At 36.8% G+C, this 23,739-nt stretch overlaps 1 protein-coding gene and 1 long non-coding RNA gene across 3 annotated transcripts; both read left to right on the forward strand.

Annotated features, from left to right (window-relative positions):
* Positions 1-1,812: 1,812 nt before the first annotated feature.
* LOC147872595 (uncharacterized) lies at positions 1,813-9,422 on the forward strand. 2 transcript variants are annotated; one of them, XR_015537051.1, is made up of 5 exons: positions 1,813-2,019; positions 3,942-3,988; positions 4,162-4,223; positions 8,287-8,333; positions 8,795-9,422. It is a non-coding gene; the product is annotated as an uncharacterized LOC147872595 (long non-coding RNA). The 2 variants fall into 2 exon arrangements; XR_015537052.1 differs by having other exon boundaries at positions 4,162-4,315; positions 8,795-9,415.
* A 3,260-nt stretch (positions 9,423-12,682) lies between these two features.
* LOC147872596 (uncharacterized) lies at positions 12,683-20,603 on the forward strand. The gene is made up of 7 exons (XM_087355719.1): positions 12,683-12,768; positions 14,361-14,626; positions 15,462-15,631; positions 15,908-16,077; positions 16,814-16,972; positions 18,429-18,630; positions 20,227-20,603. Exons 2-7 carry the CDS (start codon positions 14,372-14,374, stop codon positions 20,312-20,314), a joined length of 1,044 nt encoding a protein of 347 aa, XP_087211845.1. The 5' UTR covers positions 12,683-12,768; positions 14,361-14,371; the 3' UTR covers positions 20,315-20,603.
* Positions 20,604-23,739: the final 3,136 nt, after the last annotated feature.

The raw sequence follows: 23,739 nt of genomic DNA on the forward strand, positions 1-23,739 counted from the left end.
TGCATGGGCCCTTTCGGTGCGACGTACTTTTCTACCTTGACCCTCAGATCTCAGTAAGGGAACGCACTTTCGCCACGTCGGGGCCCCGTGCTACCGACACAATGAAGTGTGGCGTAAGGGGACGGTCACCGTCCTGGTCCATGGCCCGGCGCGTTGATCGGAGTCGCAGGACACCCTGCACAGCAATGTGCATGGCGGCCAGCTCCTCGCGTACCTCGGCCTCAGGCATGCGACCGCCCAGCTTTTTAATCACCAGGCGCACGCACCGATTATCGGGGAGGGAGAATGTGTGAAAACTCACACCCTCGCCCTCTCCGAGGAGGGACCGCAGGACCCTATCGGTGGCCCGGAACCCGTCGGCGGTCTCAGGCACAAGAGTCAGGTTTTCTCCCTTCATCTGCGCCACGATCCCGCAGGCCGCCTCCGCGCGAATCCTATGCAGGAAGCCGCGTACGTCCTTCACCCCAGAGACGTACACCGGGGTTTTGTTACGGCGCTCCCCCGGAGCCGTTTTGTCCACTTGAGCGTGGAAGGAAGAAGCGGTGTTAAATGACATGCCAGTGAGCGGCCCGGACAGGTCCCCGGCAGCCCGGGGAGACCTGCGCCCAGGTGCCTCCTCCATCGAGGAAGCGGGTTCCGGCCGGGAACCGGGTCCCTTGGCTGCGGGCTTCACTGTCCCGCTTGGCGGTTTCAGCGCGGCAGGGTGAGCGGGGGGAGGTCCGCGGGACGACTTCACGTCCCTCACTCCTTTAACCTCTTGCGAGGCCCCGGCTTTAGTGGGGAGCGGTGCCGAGGAATCCACCCCAGCAGTCGCCCCTTTAACCGGTCGCCCGGCCACTACCCCGGTGTACGCCGCGCTGACCTCAGCATAACTGCCGAGTTACCGGCCACACGAGGTGGCTTGTTCGCTCGTGGAGGTGGTTGCTGCTACCGCCTGGCCATCGAGCCGATGAACGTTTGCCGGTGCCGGCAGAGGAGTGGACCCGGCTCCGGACAGAGGCCCGGACGCCGGGCGCCTAGATGCGGGTTCCAACGAACCGCCCGAGTTGGACAAGTCCAACTCGTTGACTTTCCTTTTGCCGGCGTTGGCTCGAGGAGGCCCTCCGGCCACGGCTGTTGCTGCTGCCCGCTGCCTCTTCTTTTCGGCGGCGATGGCGTCGATGAGCTGCTTCCGTACCTGCTGGAGCAGGTCAGAGAGGTGGGCCTTTAGAAAGGCCAACTCGTTGCCTTCCATGGAGAGTAGAGATCAGTCGATCCGAGAACAGAGATCAGTAGAGAATCTGAATTCGAGAGCAGAGAACGATCCTCGTCCTCCTGCCTTGCTCCTTGAGCACAGGAATGGTGTCACCTAGGTAGGGACGATGCTTGCGCTTGCGCAGGCCTCCGCCCTCAGTTAGCTTTTTGGTTGGTTGGTTTTTTTTAGTTGCAAATCCTTATCACTGGTAATTACCGAATTAATACCACAGTTTAATAGTGACAATGTGACCCAACAGTACACAGTCCGCCGTCAACAACATCTTTTCATGGAAGGCATTTAAAAATTACTTATTTTCCTCAGGCTTTTAACAAAAATTTCCTCAATTTGTATTTCATTATTCTTGGTCTTACAAAAAATACGACAATAATTAAAGTGAAAAAGGCAACTCCGGCGCGAGGCCCTGGGAGTCCTACACCCCTCCCCTTCCCCCGCTGCTTCCAACATTTTCTTTACATTGTTTACGATTAATTTTCATCAACAATCACAACAATACAGTAACACGTGCAGTGCAACTGAAAAGAGCATTGTTGCTTTCGAAACAGGAATTGAATTGTTCCCATTTCCAGTGTCACATAAATAAACAAGTATTAGTGACGAAAATGGCAGGATTCGTGTTCGAGAAAATGTTTCTGCTTGCAAGACGAATTGTTCATGGCTTCCAATCTATTTTTTGGCAACTACCAAGCGATATGATCGCGGACAGCAAAGATGGATACAAATCCGAAGAATGGTCGCTGCCAGTCGTAATTTGTGCGGAAGAGGTTAGTTTTTTGTGTCACTATAAAACATTCCAGAAAAGGAAGAATCCATGCCGCAAAACACATAGTTCCAAACGTTTCGAAATTTTGTAATTGAATGTCTGTAGACCACAACACATAATATGTTATGATTATTACATTAAAATTTTCCATTGTTCATAAACGACACAAAAAATGATGCGTCTGTTTTAGCACTCTAAAATTGGAGGCATTTGTAATCTAGTTTACGTGTTTTCTGCAGTGGCCATTAAAATGCATAAATATGCGTTTTAAATTTTTCTTTTTTGTTGACTAACTCATTCGTGTTTCGGAAACTTATTAGCATAGACACAAACGACTTCAACTATTTACGTATTGATAATTAAATGCAAAATATGGCATACTTGCTGAAATACCTCCTTACCTGTTAATTTGGAAGATGGATTATTCACAACAGAAAGCGTCTATGTTACGAAATAAGGTATAGATCCTTTGTAAAATGAAATTCAAAGCACCTGACTAGTTTTTCTTAGATATCTGTTCCTACACGTTCCCTAGCTGCTCTTAATTATTTCCGGAAGCATCCTCGCTGCTCTGTTTGTTTCTGCGTATGAAAGAGAATCACGATTTGAATATTGAAAGATATTTTTGCAAAACGTTAATAATCGTCGTAATACTTATTTTCAATTTCTTATCACAACAGTAAGATTTCACATTCCCACAGCGGTGAGCATCATGATTACATCAACCTGAGATATGTATTACACCGCGAACTCATCGCTCTGATATAAACACCTCTGAAACGTCGCTAAACTTCTACGTTCCAACACGGCACAGTACCCCAGGAGAATGTCATCTTCACTCTCGCTACATTACTCCTTTTACTTTGTATTCTGTATAACTGAATATTGTTTTTGAATTTCAATAGCGCCCGTCTAGAATTATTTCCACATGAAATGAATGTCACTTTTCGGTCAAAATATGATACCCGGCCACAACGTCTTCTTCCTCGGGGTTCGTAGTGCTCACCATGTGAACCAGAATAATTAGCTGTACGACGTCGTCCTCCGACGTTTTTTAATTAGCGAGACGTGCAAAGGCTGACATATTGGGTTTCATACAACAAGAGGCGAGCTCAGTCGATGCGAATTTAAGCACAGCCTGACATTATCAGCGAAGATCTTGAATCTAGATTTATACGTTGCTAAATAGACATAACTGTTTTGACCAAGATAGTCCACACGCTGGCAAATTACTCCTGCGAAAATATTAATCTTTGTCACAAGTGGGATCTTTGCTACATACCAATAAGTATAGATATTATCATGTTCACTTGAAAAGTAAATCCATATTTTTGTGTTAGTGAATCTGCATGTGTGTTGCATTCAAAAGCGTGCGTACATGTCTAATGCATTCAGACTTCAACAGCACTGTTGTCGGTCGTTAGAATTTTTTTTGACAGTTATGAATTGTGTAGTGGTATCGAGGAAGGAATGCTAAGCCACATTCACATTTTCCTAATTTAATTTTACTATGTGTTCTGAACACGCAGTATATAATTCTACGTAAATATGAATAATTCTTAAAATTCACATATTCATAACTTTATAATCACTAAGAATGCAACCAAAGAAGACCGAATGTGTCCGACTGGAAATTAATCAGAAAAAAATTGATACTAATTCTTAAATCACATTGTGTATCAACAATATTTATATTAACGCCAATGACAAATACTGATGAACAATGAATTAGTGAATAATTTGCCGAAGTTCATAAAGAGACTGCCCTCAAGGCCATTTCTGTCTTTGCATCTCGCATAGTGGACTATTTACGATGACACTCATATCCCATTTAACACCACTGCAGGAGAGAAAGCTCACAATCACACGCTGTAAAAATAAATTAAATTCATGAGATATTGAAATTGTTGTGTATTATTACAGAGATCTCAGGTGATGAAAACAGATGAGCAAATACAGTTTAAACCAAGGTAAGAAATTTACTAAATCATGTTTTATGGATTAATAAAAATTATTGATGTCCCATAGAACAGTCTGCGTTCTGAAAGTTGCATGTTTTTTTCTAAATGAACTTCTGCGGATAAATATAACAGAAAGTAAATTTTCCAGATTATGATTGTGACTCATTACTCTTTCGTTACAGAACTAAGATGGAGCCAAGGGTATATGATTAAACCAGCCTTCAGGGTTTGGAATTCAATGTCTGTAAGTTCCGTTATGCGAACGAGGTGGTGCAGGAAAGGACTGCCTAAGCTTCAGATTCATTAAGAAAATATATTCTCGAAAAGAATGTGGAGGTATTAAAAACCTAATAAACTATGTTACTAGGCCTTTCTTGATCACTCACCATATTATTCACCGGACACAATACAACTCATCTGCGTATACTAAAATATGACCTTAATTTCGATGCTGAGAAAATCCTACAACTGATTATTTCCCATCTTCATAATCTGAATTTGTTAAATGCTTAAAGACAGCTGCTTTTGGAATTTTCGTTTACTGTTACAGAGCTTTAAGATGTGAAATATTTGTATTTTGCGGTTAATGCCATGCTTTATCTTAGGCAATTAATATCTTGTATACTGTCAAAATAAGGTGAACGCGTTTTATTAAGTTTCCATTACATGCAAGAAAATTTGATTATTACATTAATCAAATTCCGTGTTACTGAACAAAAAGTTGACAGTGGAACCACGGTTCCGGAGAATTTGATGTAAATACGTCTATACGGAAAGGAAGTTTATGTATTGGCTTTATTGTAAATATTTCATTTATACATGCTTTACAAATGAGATAAATTTGATTATGACATTCCTTATTTAACTTGAATTAGTTACGCTTAAGATAGGTCTGTGGTAGCTGAATGTAATGTATTGAAATGTTGTGTAAGGTAAGTTAATGTATTGTAATGTAAGGTAAGGCAAGGTAATGTAAAGTAATGTAATGTCATGTAATGTAATGTATTGTGAGGTAAGGTAATGTAATGAAATGTTTTATAGGTAAAAATAATGCCGAGTAAACAGATGACGTTTCCTTGGTAACAAAAATCCGAGTACATAGATGTTCCTTAGGTAACCATTGTTGTTTATTTGTTGATAAACAGATGACGTTTCCTAGGTAACATAACAATGAAGTTACACTTTTTCGTTTCCCAGGTAACATAACAATGAAGTTACACTTTTTCGTTTCCCAGGTAACATAACAATGACGTTCCCTAGGTAACATAACAATGACGTTACACTTTTTAGTTACATTTTTGCCGAATGACACTGACCCTAAATTATAGACGTATTTACGTCAAAACATAATGCTCTTAACAAATACTGATAACAGTGAAAAATAGAGCATAAACAATGTATGATTATGCCAAAAGCTACAGTCCAAGAAGGAAAACGGGACTTTAATTTCTAATACTGCTACTGAAGGTGCATCTATACTGGAGGATGGTCATTTTTACACCTATGTATGCAAGGATTCACAATCCATCACTACGTCGAATCTTTGCCACACACCAGTAAGTATAGATATTATCATTTTTCTGAAATCTTTGCTTAGTGAATCTGCATGTGTGTTGCATTCAAAATCATACGTACATGTCTAACACATTGTCTTCAACAGCACTGTTGTCGGTAGTTAAAATTTTATTTGTGAGTGATGATTTTTGTAGTGGAACCGAGAAAGGAAAGCTAAGCCACATTCAAATTTTGCTAATTTAATTTTACTGTGTTTACTGAGCACACAGTAAATCATTTGTCTGTAGTTTATTTTTTAAAGTAAATATATTGAAGGGTCATTCGGCAAAAAAGGGGAACGAAAAAGGGAAACGAAAAAGTGTAACCTGGTTACCTAAGAAACGTCGTGTTTACTCGTCATTGTTGATACCCAGGAAACGTCAATTGTTTACTCGGCATTATTCTTACCTAGGAAACGTCATCTGTTTACTCAGCATTGTTGTTACCTAGGAAACGTTACATCACTGATGCTGAACGTATAAGGGAATACAAGATTCGCAAGAATCAAATATTATCAAATAATGAACCTAAGGTTCCAAAAGAAAATACCAAAAACTTTTGCTGAACGTAAAAGAGAATATAGAAATCGCAAGAAGCAATTAGTGCAAGTTAATGCTTCCACAACATTAGCAAATACAAGCGTTCCTACAAGAATCACACAACCAAAGTATGACAATGCAACAGAATATTTTCATAAGCACTTTAATGAAAATAGATTCGGATACGCTTGCAATGTATGTGATCGGTTATGGTTTGAAAACGATATGAAACAAGATACTGATAGTCATTTAAATTTATTGGGTACGGAGTTTGTAAATGAAAATGTATCCCAATTTAAGGTATGCACAACATGCTGGCTGTCTTTAAATAAGCAGCAAAGACGTATATTGTCTAGGAGTAATGGATTTGTGTATCCACCATACACAACTACCATGGCTACCCCACATCTGTTGATGAAGCTACCTAAGGAGGATGGAGCAGATTACAGAATAGCTGCAGCTGAAAACAGAGGTGATATTTGTGCGGCACAATGTATGGTCAATGGTAAAAACGTTTCAATTGTAACCGTGTATATTTGTAACCATACACCTATTGATGATTGTAAGAGATTTATTCTAAGTCATTTGAGAAATTATACAAAGATGTTTTCAGTTACGGCCACTGAAGATCCTAATACAATGCCGATAATATTGACAGGAGATTTTAACATTGATTTAAAGAATTAGGAAAATCAAAGCTTTGTCACATTTATGGAGGAAACGTTTCGCTTAATGTTGATGTCAAATCCTATATGTAGTACTACTAGATCAAAATCTTGTATAGATATGGTGTTTGCACGATATGTTGATACTCTAAAATGTACAAATTTTATAACATATTTCACCTACCACAGACCCATCTTAAGCGTAACTAATTCAAGTTAAATAAGCATAGTCTTAATGAAACGTTACTCAATTGTAAAGCATGTATAAAGGAAATATTTAGAATAAAGCCAATACATAAACTTCCTTTCCGTATAGACGTATTTACGTCTAATTCTCTGGAACCGTGGTTCCACAGTCAACTTTTTAAGTTCCAAAATAATAAGGCTACCAGCATAACACGTGGTCATCATATGCTACGTTATGTACCTGTAACAACAAATGTCTGATTAATTGAAGATCTATCAATAAAATTTCTCAAAACAAGTCGATTTAACCCATCGACGTGGTAAGAATCAATAAAGTTCATAGCCTTTCTTTGGAGTAATATATTTCTATACAATTTACACAATAAACAGTAAATAACTTTATATTCATTCATTTATTGTCTCTTGTGAAACCTCATGAAACTCTTGAAATTAAGAAAAATAAAAGATAGATTATTTCACGTCAAACTGCGTTGTTCTGTTGGCAGTCAACTTATGGATCATTCATATTTTAGGGTCATCTTATAGGTGTCACTCTTGTTACATTTCTGACAAATAACTTGTCCCAAATCTTTGATGGTAGTTACATATGTATCTGTAGCATGATGGGATGCCTCCATTTTTTAATTGACATGTGATGTTGTTACATAAATATGTGTATCATAAGTGCATTGGCCATGTAACAATGTCTGGAAAAATGGCCGCTAAAAATAAATAGGCCTGAACCTTCTATATTTATGTCCGTAGGGTTATGCAAAATCATGCGTGAAAATGAAAATCAGAAACAGAACAGACAACTTTATAAAATTATGCATATTGGGAGATACGTAAATTGTTGTAATCAAGTTCTTGAGGATTACACATTTAGTAGAAAAATGAGTATCCATGCTGACTGTGGATACTTGAAACATATGTTATAAAGTCAATTGCAAATTGTAAGAACTTGTTTAGTAATTGAGTTTACTTATGTAAAATTAATTCTTGAATTTCACATACTCATAACTTTATAGCCACTAATAACACAACCGATGGCGATAGAATGTTTCTGGCTGGAATTTTCCTCAGGAAAAAATTGATACAAATTCTTGAATCACATTGTGTATCAACAATATTTGTATTAAAACCAATGACGAATACTGATGGACAATGAATTTGTAAAGAGTTTGCCAAAGTTCATAAAGGGACTGCCACCTAGGCCATTTCTGTCTTTGCATCTCGCATAGTGGACTACTTATGACGACCCTCATATTCCATTTAACACCACTGCAGGAGAGACAGCTCACACTCAGAAGCTGTAAAATAATTGAAAGTCATAACGTATTGAAATTATTTTGTTTTGTTACAGGGATTCCAGTTGATGAAAACAGAAGGACAAGGACATTATAAACTACGGTAAGAAATTTACTAAATCATGTTTATGGATTAATAAACTTTATTGATGTCTTATAGGACAGTCTGTGTTCTGAAATTTCCGTGCTTTTTCTAAATGGACTTCTGCGGGTAAATATCACAGAATGGAAAATATCCTGATTTTGAATGAGTGTCAATGCGCTATTAGGTTGAAAGTTGTTCTACGCAATATGTTTTAAAATTATAATCTGAATGTTTATTTATACCACTACATGCTTTCACCTTAACAGGTCATCTACAAGTGGTTCCATTAAGTCGTAAAAAATAGTAGCTTTGAAAGCTAAATTGTTTACGCATCTCAGTCAGATAATATTCCGTTTGCCACATTGACAAACACTTTGACCATAATAAGAAACTTGTTCTGTAGACGGTCTGCCAAACTAAATATTAATGTGTAAAAGAATGTTTTCCTTTAAACTTGTGTCAATATTATTTTGTTACAGGCCTGAAGTTGCACCAGTAATAATCGGTGAACATAATCCTCAAGTGTTGGAATCCAGACAGTGGCCATATTAGGTGTGGAGAAGAGATGTACTGCCTTGGCTTCAGAAATAGTTACAAAATCTATTCTGAAACATGTGGAGACGTAAGGTTTGGAGGTATTATGAACTTAAGTGACCAAGTCTACTGTGCCAGGCCTTTCTTTAACAGCTGGTAAATTATTCAACTAACACATAAGTTACCTGCATATAAAAAATTATGAAACTAATTTCTTTGCTCAAAAATTTATATGATTTAATGATGTGCTGAGCCAGGCACCATCATCATAATCTTTCTTTTAAATACACTGTTTTGTCAATCTGATAAAAGTCAAGATGAGCATGCAATTATTGATTGTAATGTTATCCAGCTTTTAGCACATTTAAATGAAATTTTCTTCGTGACGTAGGAGTACAAAAATAATGTACAAATATTCAACATATTCACAAAACAAAGTGGTTGATGTTCATCTTGCAGGAACGGGGAATTTATTTCGTGTATGGAAATGAGTTATTGTTTGTTTCTGTGCGTGATTTTGAAGAATAAACTATAACATATTGTTTGTCTTTCCCTTTTTAAAGAATGATGTTTCCAGGGCATCCAATGCAATTGAAGAACTCAGAAAAAGACAGTGTAGTACAGATGATTCATAATAAATTCAAACTAGCACTGCCCAAAACAGCCGAGTCCAAAATTACGGTTTGCAGGGCATTGATACATAATTTATTTTGCAAAACACAAGTGAATTACGCTTTGATCTTCTTACAGTGTTTGTCGGCAATAAATAGCTCTTGACAAACACATAAATGGTTCCGTGACAAAAGCCCACATGAAAATTCCGCAAAGAAAAAATCCCACAGTTATAAATGCTAATGTGCAAAATGTTCACATTGAAAAATACTCACACGGATAATTGTTTACAAGGATAAATGCTCATACGGACGAATTCTCACACAGAAAAATGCGCACGTAGAAAAATTCTCACATTCATAATACTATCAAGTAATACAGTCTTAATAAAGCGTAATGTGCATGCTGTGATGTTTAGTTTAAACTTACTATACATACTAACCTAACCTAACCTACTTTTGCCTCGTTAGCCACATTTGTTTTTGTAAACTAAAAATAATGTGAGAATTATTCTATGTTCGTATTTTTCTGTGTGAGCATTTATGACAGTGGGTTCTTTTCTGTGCGCAATTTTCTTGCGGCATTTCTTCATGTGCGCATTTATTTGGTCATCCACGGAAATATGCTGCTTCTTCTGGTGATGCGTACAGAAATGTAAAGTGACTTATTTAAAATACTTTGACTTGTACTGCAATAAAGCATAGGTCAAACAAAGTAACAATTCTCATTGATGTCATTTTCAGGAGCAAAAATAAGCAGAATGTTTTGATTTTGCTACAGACCAATGTTTCTCAGATTTGTTTGTTCACAGAATATCAAACCACAATAAGAACTGCAGATATACAATGAACATGGATATAGACAAGGGGAAAAAACTTTCTGTAGCATATCCGGAAATTATGAAAAGAAACGTTAAACATTTATTAATGCAAACTTTTCCACTATTAAAAATAAACTTATTATAAGATAGCTGGATTTTTGTGAGATGCCAACGATTTGACAACTGAAGGCATTCTCATTCTAAAAGATAAGAGCTTAATTAATTTCATCAGACGACATATTAATGGTTATGAATTACACGGAAGAAGTAATCTAGAAAACTTCTAATGACTTTAATGCAGTTATATGTATGAATATTACTGTTATATATGTATGAACAAAATATAGAAAGGTTTATACAACTCAAAATGTTTCATATCAAACAGCAGAATTCAGGAAAGTAACATTATGAAACAATCAAACTTTTATTTCCTAGTAGAACTACACATAATGAAGTTTTATCAGCAAACGCTTTCCTGCAAACTAAATTAATCTCTTAATAGATAGAATAAGAAATGAAGACATTAGGAAACAATTTAATATTTTTAATGTAATCTACAAAATTGGAGAATGTAGAAGAAAATGTAAAGAACATGTTGAACGGATGCCTGAGGAAAGACTACCTAATGTTGCATTCAGTTACAAACCTAGCCGGAAAAGAGATCGAGGTCGACCACGAAGAACATGGAAAGATCAATTTGAAGCCTGAATAGGCATTAGTGCCTAATCCTGGACGATGATGATGACAAGAAAACAAAAAACCCTTTCAAGAATTTCATAAATAAAATTACAATAATGAACTCATGTGAAAAATGTTTCTGTCTGTCCATCATCTCACCTTTATGACATAATGTAATGGAATTTTATATGATAAAATATATTGACAGAGTACTAATATTGTCCAATGGTTATATGTGTTTTATTCATCTGAAGAACTTATTTAAGGGTTCCCAAAATTTTCAAAGCAATCTTATTTAGGACAGAGCATAAAATTTGTGTTTGTCTTATGTAAGTCTGAACTTTCTAGTTAATTTGTTTTGTCATATTCTAAACACATAAATGTGCGTATACAGAATTTTAAGGAAATCAGATGAATAATATAGTTGAAGATGTGCATAAAATATTGAACTCCAATGAGCAATCTTTTTATTAAGCTAATAGTAGGCTGCTAAGGTGGTTAAAAATTTGATCCTCTGTAACTTTTCTTAACAAAGAGATTTTTAATTTATTAGACTGGTCTGCATTCTATAATGAAGAATTTCATCACCATGTTTCCACATAACAATCTTTTTATCTTATAATCATCAACAAGTTGCAATATATCTTAATTTAATCACATACTTTTGCATGCCGATATCTAGTCCCACAACTGAGACATAATGAACATGCAGAAGTGAAACTTCTCAGATGTATTCAAGCTCAGTATGTGATATAATATTTTGGTCGCATTAATTTATCAGAAGTGTCTTTCGAATATACATATTTCAAATTTAAAAATTATTGGTTAATGAAGTTTATTTTAATTTCATACAGTAAAATATATTTTATTATTCAGGCTTGAAACAAAAAAGATGATAAACACACATGTGTTGGCCATTTTTGTCATATCAGGCTGTACCAAAACTATTTGCAAGTGTGTCATTACTTAAGTGTTATAAAAATACAGAAAGAGAATTAGTGACTTTATGAATGGTGGACATGTGAAATTTGTGTTAGACAATGTAGCACTGTGATCGATTCTCTACTGAGAAGTTTTTGGTTCTCCACTGTCAATATGAAATTCGGTTTATTGTGACAATTAAGTGATGACACAACTGCAGTTACAATGTACTTCATAACATTATTTTTTACTAGAGCAACTCGCTTCTTTCGGAGCGCTTTCCTTAGAGTCCTTCTTTCTCTTTAATTTCGCGTTTTTCGTCTATCGGTTTCTGTTGATTTTTGATATTTAGTTTTTCAGCGTGTTCTTTTTTTGCTCTTATGTTCTTGTTGAATAAGTTTTTCTACGTTTTTCAATGTGTCTTCCTTTGCTTTCCCTTATTTGTTAAATAGGTCTGATGTTTTAGTTCTTTACGTCACTGTTCAGGGGCCAACTGTTCTTGGTCAATCAACTTTCTACGTCCAACCCTACCCTTGCATATCTTCGTTTGTTTTTTGACGTAAATACGTCTATATTGAAGGGTTATTCCGCAAAAAAGTGTTACGAAAAAGTGTAACGAAAAAGTGACAGGAAAATGTGTAACATGGTTACCTAGGAAATACTATCAACAATTTGTAAATATGGACTGACAACAATGGTCAGCTTGTATGCACTGTTATGTTACCTAGGAAACGTCATCTGTTTACTCGGCATTGTAGTGTTACATTACTGCCGTCAACAACCCGCTTTCGTTATTCCGGAAAGAGCTGAGCTGTGAAACGCTTGTATAAAAAGTGCGTCGTAGACTATATACTTTTGTGCTGGTAAAAACGTTTTACAATATCACAGGTACTTATCTTATATAAGAATTATTAAGAAATCTATTGTTGCGTTAGTTTGTTGCGTCATACTATGTACAAGATGTATGACATTGAAGCTAAAATACTCCATAACGCAGAATATATGAGACATTACAGAAAACGTTAAAAAATAGAAGTATTAAATAACGAGATCCAGAGTGTATGGTTAATGGTGAAAAAGTTTTAATTGTAACCCTGTATATTTGTAACCATACACCTATTGATGATTGTAAGATACTTATTTTGAGTCATTTGAGACACAGAAAATCCTAATACAGTGCCGATAATATTGACAGGAGATTTTGTTTTATGAAGGAGCAAAATCAAAGCTTTGTCACATTTATGGAAGAAACGTTTGAATTAATGTTGATATCAAATCCTCAATGTAGTACTACTAGATCAAAATCTTGTATAGATATGGTGTTAGCACGATATTTTGAAACTGTAAAATGTACAAATTTTATAACATATTTCAGCTACCACAGACCCATCTTAAGCGTAACTAATTCAAGGTAGGCAGTACTGTCTTACTCAAACTTTAATCAATTGTAAAGCGTGTATAAAGAAAATATTTAGAATAAAGTCACTATGTAAACTTCTTACCGTATAGACATATTTGTGTCAAATTCTCCGGAACCGTGGTTCCACTGTAACTTTCTTTGCATTTCTGTTATTGTTGATTAAGATTTTCTACGTTTCTAAATGTAAGTCTTCCTTCGATTTTCTTTATTTGTTAAATAGTTCTGATGTTTTAGTTCATTACGTCCCTCTTCAGAGGCCAAATGTTCTAAGTCCAACCCTACCCCTGCAAATCTTCGTTTCTTTTCTTTTCGACGTAATTACGTCTATAGGAAATGGTTATTCGGCAAAAAAGTGTAACGAAAATGTGTAAGATCCGTATCAACAAACAATGTTTACCTAGGGAACGTCGTGTTTATTCGGCATTGTTGTTATCTAGGAAACTTCCTCTATTTACTCGGCATTGTTGTTACCTAGGAAACGTTATATTACATTTAATTACATTACATTACATTACATTACATTACATTACCTTACCTTACCTTACCTTACCTTACCTTACCTTACCTTACATTACATTTCATTACATTCAGCTACCACAGACCCATTTTAAGCGTAACTAATTCAAGTTAATAAGCAATGTATTAATCAAAATTATCTCAATTGTAAAGCATATATAAAGGGAACATTTAGAATAAAGCCAATATATAAACTTCCTTTCCGTATAGACGTATTTACGTCAAATTCTTCTGAACCGTGGTTCCACCGACAACTTTTTCATTATACTTTTTTGCGGAATGACACTGACCCTTCCATATAGACGTATCTACGTCAAAAGTTGCACTTCTTGTCTCTGCCATGTGTACTACATGTCTTGCCCATCTCATCACCCTTGATGTGACATCTATAAAGCTCCATATTACGCAAATTTCACCATTCCTTTGTCAGTAACTCTCGCGCAGGACCAAATTCTCTTCTCAGTACCGTGTTCCCTCTCAGTCACTCTCAGTTGATGTGCACACGCGTCAGTATGAAGAAAAACCTGTAACAACCGTTGGACAGTTTTTCAGGACATGGAGTCAAATCAAAGTCGCAGCTGTTTTCAAGTGGGCAGCAGGGGCATGCGCACTGAAGCATCGGTCCCTCTGAAAGAGCTGAGAAGGAAAAACCTGTTATGTGACGAATCGGAAATGGTGACGAAGAAAGACAAGGAACTCGTGACACCAAGTATCCCACAAGACATTCTGTTTGCTATTGGTGGGTTTCGTGACGGAAATCCGTCAGATGTAATCGAAGCGTACGACGCACAGACAGACCTATGGAGTGTGGTGAGTTGCACGCATTTCTACTCTTACCGTGCCTTGTTAAATGACGCCTCCGAGAAAAACTACTTTTCCACACTTTTGCTTATTTATACCAAGTAATTGTTTATTTAAGTTTAATTACAAGCACCTCCTTTCCTCTTTATTTTGTGTTCGTTTATTTCCATTGCAGTGAAGCTCCAAATACATGAATTAAAAAGAATAAATTCATAAATTACACAAATGCCGAGTCTCATGTACAATGCAAGTTCTAATAGGAATCGACGAAGGATATGAAATTTGCCTTAAATACCATTTACATTAACTGTCATGGCAACCTGTCTGCTGATTTTCAACATAAAACGAAATCATCGTTGATCGTCAGTGGATTTCAACGTAATAAATGAAGCACTGATCAGTGTCGATGTCGGCCATCTGCGTGGTAACGCCTCGTGAATTAGAAGGCTTTGGGGTGGGGTGGGGGACGTACTGACTCCTGCTCTGCGTCGATAAAACCCAAAACACCAACATCTGTCTTTACCATCGTACGAATTTGAAATGTCAGCTGTTGATCAAAAATCTTACATTTGTCTGTCGTACTTGACGAGAGCACTGGCAATGTTTGAGCTTCTCTTCGGGTCTTCCTGGATCCTCCGTCTCTCTTATAATTCCACCATTGCTCCAAGTTAATTCTCACGGTTTTGTCGAGTGCCACCCAGCACGGTCTAGAAATTTCGGTCCACTGTTGGGGGTTGCACTTCTGCTCCAGTGGTTGGTGGCTTGGACTCTTAAGGTAAGGACTTCACATCAGTAGACCGAATGACCCAAAGAAACCTAAAGCCATAACCTGTCGTTCCTGCAGGTAGAAGGGGTCGACTCGATCGGTCCGCGATCCGAACACGGCACGGCAGTAGTCGGTTTCGACATTTACGTCATCGGTGGTACCGACGGCTCTGAATATTTAAGCTCATGTCACTGCTTCAACGCTGTTACGAAGAAATGTCGCGAGGTGGCGCCTATGAATGTCCGGAGGTAAGATGCATATCGGTAACTATGGAACTCCTTGAAACAAAAGCTGATAGTCGCTCCGTTAGTCAAAATATAAATGTGGGCAGGGGATGTAAAATTGTACCACTTACATACAAGAGGACTTTTGCGACAATGTTGGTCTTAAGAATACGACTTGCTTGTTAATTCATTTGAATTATGATTTAACAATGGCGAGCGAACAATTGCGTTCTGCGAGAGGAAATGCATCATAATCAGCAAAAAATGAGCACAGCAGAGTCTGTACTTTTATCGTTTCAGACGCAATTTAAGTGTGGCAGTTCTGCGAGGTGCAGTGTACGCCATGGGCGGATACGATGAACATCGGGATCACAGAACGGCTGAAAGATACGACAGCAAGAAAAACCAGTGGTTGTGGATCGCTCCCATGAATACAGCGCGATCCAATGCATGTGCTGCTGTGCTGAATGGTACGTAAATGCCGTGAAATAGGAATTTGTGGATTAGTACAGAAGGCGAGGCGTCTGTCTGTCTGTCTGTCCGCGTGTAACAACGCAAGAACGGTTGAAGAAATCGGAGGATTTGAGGTTGTCTCGGTGGAAAGTACGAAGATGGCTACAAAGGCTTGAAGTTCTGAGTGCGTGATGGTTTCTTCTGCTCTTGTAAACTGTCCCTGTACATCGTCTTCTGTCTTTGTAGTGTACACTAGGAGTGAGTGTAAACAACTATAAAACTATCAAACTTGTTCTCATATAATACAGATGTAATATGGTTTTGAGACTGTTAATAATCTCTTGTACATTGCACATTATATTATAAATTTAGAGCACAGCTTGGTAGCTCGTACCATACATCTCTGGTAAAGTAAGGTAAAATTCATTTCACAGAAGTAGTAACTTACCATCATTTCCATTATGCACTAATTTAAGCACTTTATGCTGTTTATATTAAATTTTATCAGTTAAACTCTTTTTCTTTGACACGCTGATTGTCTGCATTCGAAACAAAGAAACAGATGAACAGAGACAGCCGTGTCCGTGCAGTTGCTATGACACGAAGGGGGACATTAAATACAATATCATTAATAGATTTACAAATTTAAGTACGGATTGTCCCATGTTTGTGCTTCGAAAGGGCCAGTTTAATGCCCCTGCCTACATGAAATATGTGTAGAGTTCGTGTCATGTAGCTAATTTGTTTTTACAGACAAAATATACTTCGCTGGTGGATGTGATGGTTGCAATGTCCTAAACTCGGTGGAAGTTTATCACCCGGACATCAACCGATGGACGTTCGTTGCACCAATGATTACTGGACGTGCCAATTTTTCTTTCGTCGCCTTCAACGGCTGTCTGTACGCCCTAGGTGAGAACTCTGGATATTTTGAGTGATGCCCCTCTATCTTTCTTACAGAACTTGCTACTGTGAAATGTTTTCCTGGTTTTCTTCTAGTGACTGAGATTTTATGAACAGCATTATTCTCCTGTCATTGCAGAGTTAGTTAATCCGATGGTTTAAAGCAGTCCCTTCGCATTCTTTGCTTTTCGTCACTTTTTTGGGTAACGTAGTTTTCAACAGTTAATCTTGTGTCTATTCTTGGACATTATTTTCGCACGCAGTTTCATGAAGCAGAAAACAGAAGTCAGGTGCAATTTCCTGATGCTACAATTACGAAAATAATATTGTAGCTATTTCATCCTTAATTTCGTTCCTTATACTAATATTAACACTGCAAAAGGGAATGAATTTTCTTCGTTGTATTTCATTCATTCGTTCCGTTTAAGGAATTATAAATTTTAAGAGTGTAAAGTCCGTGGGGGTAAGACGGGCGGAGTGTGAAGCATTGAAGTTTCGAGAAATACAAACATCTAGAAAGTTATAATTGGTAATCTTTAAAGTAAGATACCACTTGTGATACATTTATATCTTAATTGCGTCATGCTTGTGTTCTTCAATACAATAATTTTATTCACCGTCTTTACACAAGCTTATAGATTGTTAAAATCACATAAAATTATAACATTTCAATATTTGATATTGTTACATTTTAAAATGACGACATGTTTCGATGTTCACTCCATCATCGTCAGGTCTATCAATCAAAATTATCGTCAGGTCCATCATCATCATCACTCCATCACTCCATGTTTCGATGTTCACTCCATCATCGTCAGGTCTATCAATCAAAATTAAAAACTGTTGCATCTGCTGCTCTGCGTATACTGATTTGTTCTACCCATTAGATTTTATTTGTTTAACCTTCAGGCTTCTTCCATTAAATTTGGAGGCTGCGTCTAGATGCCTTAAATCGGGTTGTGTGTGAGGTGCGTGTCCGATATTACGGAACGGTAGACTGCAACTCTAATGGGTAGAACAAATCAGTATACGCAGAGCAGCAGATGCAACAGTTTTTAATTTTGATTGATAGACCTGACGATGATGGAGTGAACATCGAAACGTCGTCATTTTAAAATGTAACAATATCAAATATTGAAATGTTATAATTTTATGTGATTTTAACAATCTATAAGCTTGTGTAAAGACGGTGAATAAAATTATTGTAGTGATACATATCCTTGAAAGGAAGGATAATATTAAAATGTTTTTAAGGATCTAGAGTATGTCAGAAGAGTTCAACTACCGACTTTTGTGAATAAGGTAATGAATCTTGTGGCTCTATAAAGGCCAAATATTTCGTGGCCATGTGACAGAGTTACAAATATCAAGAAGGGACCCGCTGAATGGGGTTAGAATAAGTTTCGTTTGGCAGGTTTTTTATATACTGTGAGCTATTACGGAATGTGTGGATGTGTATGTGCAGGAGGACACAACACGACATCATCCGAGCTCACTACCGAAAAGTATGATCCTACAGAAAACAAGTGGATCAAGTTCCCTAGCATGGACGCCTATTCAAGTGATTTAAACGCAGAAGTGATCAACGATAAGATCTTCGTCATCGGCGGATATTACGAAGCGAACAACTTCGGTGTCAAATATTTCAATGACAAGGAAAATCAATGGTTTGTTTCTTTGTTTGTTTCTTTGTATGATTGTTCAGGGCTATATAATCATAAACTGTTACTTTCGAAAAGCACTAGAAATGAATCATTTCCGGTCGACATAACCGCGATCTTGCGGGTGCTGCAACTTCTAGTGTCGTAGAAACTGACCGACGTTTCAGAGGTTCTAACTGCTTATTCAGGGCATTGAATGTAGCGCGCAAAAGAGGGTGAGAAGTAGGGGGTAGAATGAAAGCAGGCAGAGTTATGTTGCGGTCAAGCTGAATCGTTAAAGCAGAGGGCAAATGACTTGGTAATTCTAAACAGAAGTAAATTATAACTGCATTAATAAGAAACAATTGAATAAAATTTTTCTTGGATATTATTCATCGTCTAGTAAATATAAAACGTAAAACGACGTTTCGGAGATGGGACTCTATGTCCGTCTTCAAAGCTCTTTGACTAAGTTTCTTTGATCAGTGGCACTCTCTTGGGCAGGATGTTTCTGGCGTTCAGTATATCAGCATCGCCATAATCTTCGGCTTTTATAAAAGTGTCAGGCCAGTTTCAGGTTTAACGACGCCTATCCGTTTCATGTTCCTATTTTTGATTAGTGTTTATTTGGAAAAGTCTGTCTCTTGGCGTGTTTGACCATGCAGTCTCCTGCCATCTGTTGACGGAGTGAGTAAGCAGCTCCAAAAAGATCCCAGAAGACAACTTTCTTCATACTCGACTGTTGAGGATCCAGGAATCCCACAGCAATTCATTTGATTTTGGTTTTTGTCTGTTTTACGTCCAGCACAACCTATCATGAACTATTTGTGGTGGGACGAAAAAGTTTTGAAAATATATTGCCAAAAGAAGGAAATAATATCATGGGCGCACGTCTCAAACAAGACACGCTTATCTCTCCAAAGAAAGTGTGTGATGAAATTTATTATTATGACCTAAGGTAATGGCCTAATGAAGTGTACCAAACTTAGTTAGCGCAGAAAACAAGCCATTTGACAGCGTTTTAAAATAGTCATAATCTCTCCCTCCACTTTGATGTAATGAAATTGTATTACGTTATAATAGCACGGTGGCCGGGGTTCTATGTGCATGAGTGAAAAAAAAAATCACGTGTGAACTGTTCTGAAATATGGTGTGGCAATCGTACATTGCATTCCGATTGGAGGAGTTTTTGTTAAGATTGTCTGGAAACAAATTATAATCAACGACATTTCGGTGGAAGCCTGTTTCCTTACCTTAAAGCAGTTTTCCATTCTACCCAAAGACAGAGCCAGCCCATCAGACATGGATATTTTTAGGGCAACACATTTTACGACTCATAAAGATAATTCTTTTATACTTATTCTACACAGAAATCTCTGATATTTTAGAACCCAAAAAGAAAAATTATATTACTTTACATAAATGCACATTTCTATTAATTTATATTAAATAAATTATTTATGGTAGAAGACGCATTCCTTCGTGAGTTACATCATCTCATGTTGAGTTACATATTTTCTGTAACTGTGTCAGTGAAATGTGATAAAAATTGTCTTGAGTGTAGATAATACTGATGGATGATTAAAGATTGGTTGTTCTAATTTCTAATATTTGAAATTGCAGGAATCCGGTGACAAACGTAAATGTTCGTAGAACCCTGATGTCAACTTGTGTCATCAAGAACCTACCGAATGCAAGCGATTACTCCTAAAACTTAATCCGATTGGTTGCCTGTTCGGACGTTTTATTATGTTTCTTAGCACTTAGAAGTTAGCACTTAAATGACCCGGGCCCGCGCGCAAGCTGAAGAACGGGTCGTTTAAGTGCTAGGTGCTTAGAAACGTAAAAAAATGTTGGATTGGGAAACTCAGTAGTCTGCAGTTGATTACAACCAGGACGGATACATTAAATTTAATTACTTTTCTTATGAAAATAATGTACGAATTTGAATTGATGTAGGAACTACAAAAAAAATAAAGAGAAATATTATTTGCAGCAAAGAAGGAAATATTATTTCTCCTCGTTATTTTCTGCTCAATAAGTCTTATTGAAATTAATTATTTTACAGACTTTTAATTTTATCTAGAGTATTACCATCCATGAACACACAGCAGTTTCACCTTACGTCTTGTATTAAAAAATCCACATGTGGCGACATGTTTCGAGTTACGAAACCTTCATGGTATTAGGGGAAGATTAAATGTTTTGCTTCATGAACGTCATTTACAAAAACCTCATTATGAAGGCAACACACTGAGAATTGCGTATTGATTTCTGATCTACATGTGATACCTAAGTTAAGTGGAGCATGTTATGCAGTTAGATGTCTGTTGCATGTCAGCAACACTCAGATCAGTATATTTTGCCTATTTACACGCTATAATGAATTGTGTAATACTTTTTGGGGGTAATTCATCAAACACTAAAAAAATATTCACTTTACAAAATAAAATTGTTAGATTATTGGCTGATGTAAAACCTAGAAATTCATGTAGATGTCTGTTTAAGAGATAAGAGATCTTAGCTCTACCTTTCAAATACATATTCTCATTAATGAACTTTATTGTAAATAACCAAGAACTCTTTCAAACTAACTCTGCTGTACACAGTGTCAAAACAAGAAATAAAAATCAGCTTCATAGACCAATTGCCAACCTCTCATGCTTTCAGAAGAGTGCATATTATGCAGGAATCAAAATTTTCAACAGTCTATCATCAAATCTCACAAGTCTTGTAAATAAGAAGGAGAAATTTAAAGTAGCATTAAAAAGGTACTTAATTACACACTCCTTTTACTCTGTCAATGAATTTATGATATTTACAAATAAGTGAAAAATTTTCTTTTATATGTAATGGGCACATCAATTTGTAGCTTACAGTTTCTTTAGTTGAACCCTTTGTTTCGTATTATGTGAAATGTATATAATATTATGAATTGTACTTTATAATATGTATTGTATTATTATTATGGCTCTTTCCACATCCTATTGCCATCTGACTGTCTTATGGATCCATGGAATGTAAATAAATTATTATTATTATTATTATTATTATTATTATTATTATTATTATAGTAATACAAAGAAGGTGGTGATGCCCTGAAGATGAGGCTATAATCCAAAACATGCCATCACAAGAGAAGTGAAATCAAACCATGGATTGTATGAATGGATAGTAAAAATATTTTAGATAATTTTCAGTATATGGTGCTTTGTATAATCCTAGGTTTAATTTTATTTGGAAACCAAAATAACACCATAGATGAGGCAAGGTATTTCATATTTTATCATCCAAGTGGTACATGTTTAACTTATAATTTGTAGAACAGTACGTAAAATAAAAACTACAGCTTTTTTCTATTAAGGAACCAAATGTAACGCAATTAGTTCACAGAGACAGAATTAAGAAAGATAGCAGAAGCAAAGTGAAAATGTGGGGAGAAGTGGTGGACATATTGCTTCGGGAGAGGGATGGTTGAACGAGCTAGAAAGTTTCCAGGAACTATATACACTTGTCCTGATAACGAAAAAATAAAAAATTGGTAAAATTATATGTTGAAATGCACTGATCAAAATTCCAGGTCAGATCTGAATCACTTTCATACTTTGGAACTATACATAAATTGTGTTCATATTGATTTTCATATGCACAATTTCTTCATTTTATATAAATTTTAATGTCTGTACACAGAAGAATCACAGATAAACATTTTAAGAGTACATAATAAGACACGAGATGAGATTCTGATATAAGTAGTTACTCTTAATGGTTCAACCGGCCGTTCCGCCGGCCGAAGCAGTAGTGGCTGAAACGATCAGAGCGAAAATCCGACAGCCCTGATTAAATCTGATGTTTAATTACATACAAGGCTCTCAGATGGCAATACAAGTTTGTATCAGATATTTTAAAATTTTGTTCATGTTTTCCTTAACAGATAGCTCCTGTAGGCCAACAAAAATATCTTTCGAATAACAAATTAAATACTTTGAGTTCATAAGTTGACTTCGTATCATCCTGAGGAATTTGGCTCGTATTTTTCGCTTTATTATTTGCTAAGATAAGTGTTTTGTTTCCTAATTTTGTTTTTATTTAAATTTTTAGGGTGTTTATTGTAATTTTCGTTGTTTTCTTTACTTTATTATACAGCAAAACTCCTGAAGTTTTACATCTCTATATCCTGGACACCCCTCTACATTCGGCACTTTTAATTGCAACCGGCGAATATCCTATAATTTTACATATCCACAATACCCTATATATTGAACACCCCTTTTGTTGTTAGTTTGTAAAGGTGCATGCATGCTGTAAGCATAGTTAAAAAAATACATTCTGAACATTTAAAATTTCATTGAGGCTGGGGTGTAATGTGCAACCATGAGAGTGGGTTTCAAAAGATTATTCTTATTGTCATTAATTCTTAATTCGAGCAAGCCTATTTATGTAAGTAAATAGATTACATTGTCGGTAAACGTTAGGTATCGGTGCCCTTCCCTTTGAGCTTATCCATGCAAGTTTAATTTAATGAAAACAAAATTTGTAAAAATTTAATTCACCCTTTCGGTTTTTCTTATTAATAATTTCCTTAAGGGGAAGGGCTCCATAATACATTACAATTACCGCATTGTCATTACACATCAATTTGAAAGGATAATTTTCTCCTTTCCCTCCTTCCTGGACACCTCTGTAAGTTGGACACATTATCCTGGAACCGCAAGCTTCCAAGTTAGAGAGGTTTTACTGTATATATAAGTGTTTTGTTTTCAGAATTTTCGCCTGGGCAATGACTGGTCCAACTTCATGGATGGATAACACAGATATTTTGGATTGTAAGACTTGAGGTTCTCACAGCGGTGAATATGAAGATTTCTGTCTTCTGGGTTATTGCGCTGTGTAGTCTGGTCGATGTTAACCAACGTTTCAGAGGTCATACTGCCTCCGTCATCAGGGCGATGAATATGCCAATAGGGTGTGAGGAGTTGGATTTTATAGGCAGGGACGTGAAAGGTGTAGCCTGCCCCGAGCCAATGGGCTCCCATTGGCTCGGGGCAGGCTACACCTTTCACGTCCCTGCCTATAAAATCCAACTCCTCACACCCTATTGGCATATTCATCGCCCTGATGACGGAGGCAGTATGA

This window comes from Zootermopsis nevadensis, unplaced genomic scaffold, assembly GCF_977971745.1.
Source record: "Zootermopsis nevadensis isolate Lab colony 2312 unplaced genomic scaffold, Znev_1.0 Znev_ptg000025l, whole genome shotgun sequence".
Lineage (NCBI taxonomy): Eukaryota > Metazoa > Arthropoda > Insecta > Blattodea > Termopsidae > Zootermopsis > Zootermopsis nevadensis.

Excerpts from the sequence above, each read along its gene's own strand:
- LOC147872596 (XM_087355719.1), top strand. The coding sequence starts at position 14,372 with ATGGAGTCAAATCAAAGTCGCAGCTGTTTTCAAGTGGGCAGCAGGGGC. Across the intron at positions 14,627-15,461 it reads AGACAGACCTATGGAGTGTG|GTAGAAGGGGTCGACTCGAT; the intron begins GTGAGTTGCACG and ends TCGTTCCTGCAG. Across the intron at positions 18,631-20,226 it reads AATGACAAGGAAAATCAATG|GAATCCGGTGACAAACGTAA; the intron begins GTTTGTTTCTTT and ends TTGAAATTGCAG.